A 2,500-nucleotide genomic window follows, 5' to 3' on the forward strand; every position below is an offset into this window, starting at 1 on the left:
TAAGCTACTTGTACTGTTTTCATAGTAATGTATCCATAATATTTTGGTATACAGCCAATGTGCAATTACATTTTGCATTGCACATCTATAATGTCCAAATATTAAATCAATGTAACACAATGTACATAATATCTCCCCTTTCCTCACTTTTCAAGGCAGGCTACTGAGTGTTCATTAGAGCTTACCCTAATACCAGGTATCATGGACGCGCATAGAAGCATCAAAAAAGATGCATTGTGTTGTTACTAACTAACTTGATTTTTTACTAAACCTTACCAACAGTGTCAATAGTAGTGAAGGGCTCTGTATCTGCCTTTACAGTGACTTTACAAAGATGTGCTGCAGAAAACCTGACATGTATCATTCTATTCAAAGCGGATAAACACCATGGAGGGTTCACAAGTTGGCGCCACCCGAAAGCATTTGTTATGTCTTACTGCCACAGCATAGAGGAATGTCAACAGAGAGCAGCTCATGCGTTTTCAAACACTACTGTAGAACAAATAATGGTCATATGGTTTCTGCAATTCAATAGGCCATAGTCTTGTTTTGGATGACTTAACTCAACAAGTTAAGCAAGTTAAGTCTCTTTTGGTTTTATCTTATACAGAAATCTGTGTTCAGTTGAAAACCAAGCAAACAGAGGCTGAAAGACTCACAACTTGATTCCTATGAATACAGAGATGGACTCAAGACTTGTTTGTCTGATTCTCCTTGCTGTTGTCCATAATGGTTCAATTTGTGCCCGGCCACATCCTAGCAATGGATTACGGGAATGCCGCAAAAACTTCAGCCTTCTGGCTCTGGAGGTCATACCTGGTGGGGGCTGGGACAATCTTCGGAACCAGGATATGGGTCGAGTCATGAACTTCAGTTACTCCCAATGCCAGACCACCGAAGATGGCGTCTATCTGATCCCAGACGAGGTGTTTGTCATCCCGCAGAAGATGACTGCCATGGAGAGAAGCTCAGAGTTTTTTGAAAGCTGGCTAAACTACACCAGTTCAACCTCACAAACCATCAATGCTGATGCTTCTTTCTTCCCAGTCCTTAATGCAAAGTTCTCCACCGACAGTCAACGTACCAAAAGTTATCAGCAGGGCAACGAAGCTGTGACATCTCGTGTGCAGGTAAGAGCATTCAAGTGTTCAAAGAGCTTCTGTTGTATGGGCTTTATGGTTTTCATCTTTGAAGATGTTCATAAAATTATTCTTTAAAGCAGGGCTGGTTCTAGCCCACATATATTCCACATATATTCCCAGTTTTTCGCTAGGCCTATTGCTAAAACACATTTCTTTTACACATACATATCTGCAATGTTTTGCAATCTGTTTGCACTCTGACTGGCTTGGATTTGTCACATCATTTGAAACAAGTGTAATACATTTTGAGTTGTTCTGTTCTACCTATGAGATCTGTACGACAACGGTATTTTTACTCACAGAATGGACAGCTAGCACAGCGTGAGGAGAATGTGACTAAACATTTTATGGGCTCGAAATTGTGTTCGCATACATCGCCTTTAACGTTTGCATATTTTTGTGTTTGGTAGGTGAGAAACCACATTTACACAGTGGAGGCATTTCCTGACTTCACGCTGGACTCACGTTTTATTCAGCAAGTGAAAGAAATAGCAGACGCACTGCTAAAGAACGACACTCGACGTGCAACATTCCTCTCGGAGATGATGGTGGTTGATTATGGCACCCATGTCATCACCTCAGTGGATGCAGGTGCCACTCTGGAGCAGGAAGATCATATTGATACGTATTATTATTCCTCAATTGACAAAACTAAACTGTCTAGTTGGGGCAGTTTAAACTTTTTCAAAGTCATTGACTTTGGCATGGACACAAAAGAGAGTGAAGAGGGTACAGAACTTAAAACATACGTGACCTACCTCACACACTCACGAACGCAAAGCCACGGAGGGCCTGTATTCTACCCAGGGATCACTTTAAAGACCTGGCAAGAGAGCACGCTAAACAATCTCATTGCTATAGACAGAGCAGGTCTTCCTCTGCATTATATTCTGAACAGTGCAACTCTTCCAGACCTACCAGAGGCTACCATAGAAAATGTGGCCCAGTCTGTGCGCAAGGCCATACAGTTGTACTATGATGTTAATAAACGACCAGGATGTGTAGACCCCAATTCGGAAAATTTCAATTTCCAAGCTAATGTCGATGACAACTCTTGTACTGGGCCAGAGACTATCTCAAGCCTCGGTGGTATATATCAAACATGTACACCCAAAGATGAGGATTCAGCTTCGATTTGTTCAGGGCAAGAAGTGAAGAATCCAGACACTGGAGCCTTCTCATGTGGTCACCCTTATTTCCCCACACTTTTACAGTCTGTCCTGATTGAGGAGCTTTGCAATTACACTGTGACTACTCAAATTTGTCATGGAGTTTGGATTTTTAAAGAATGCTATGATGCTAATGAAGTTAAGTATTATGTTAAGAGTGCCGAAGTCAACACGTACTGGTGTGCCACA

At 41.7% G+C, this 2,500-nt stretch overlaps 1 protein-coding gene across 1 annotated transcript in view; it reads left to right on the top strand.

The window, feature by feature from the left end:
* Positions 1–672: 672 nt before the first annotated feature.
* The window catches only part of LOC134071189 (macrophage-expressed gene 1 protein-like), a 3,194-nt gene continuing 1,366 nt past the window's right edge, over positions 673–2,500 (top strand). Inside the window, exons 1-2 of the mRNA XM_062527810.1 lie at positions 673–1,130; positions 1,553–2,500. The exon at positions 1,553–2,500 is cut by the window's right edge and continues 1,366 nt beyond it. Of these exons, the coding sequence (XP_062383794.1) occupies positions 684–1,130; positions 1,553–2,500 (1,395 nt within the window). The 5' untranslated portion in view covers positions 673–683. The remainder of the gene's footprint in view (positions 1,131–1,552) is intronic.

Source organism: Sardina pilchardus, chromosome 23, assembly GCF_963854185.1.
Source record: "Sardina pilchardus chromosome 23, fSarPil1.1, whole genome shotgun sequence".
NCBI classification, from domain to species: Eukaryota; Metazoa; Chordata; class Actinopteri; order Clupeiformes; family Clupeidae; genus Sardina; species Sardina pilchardus.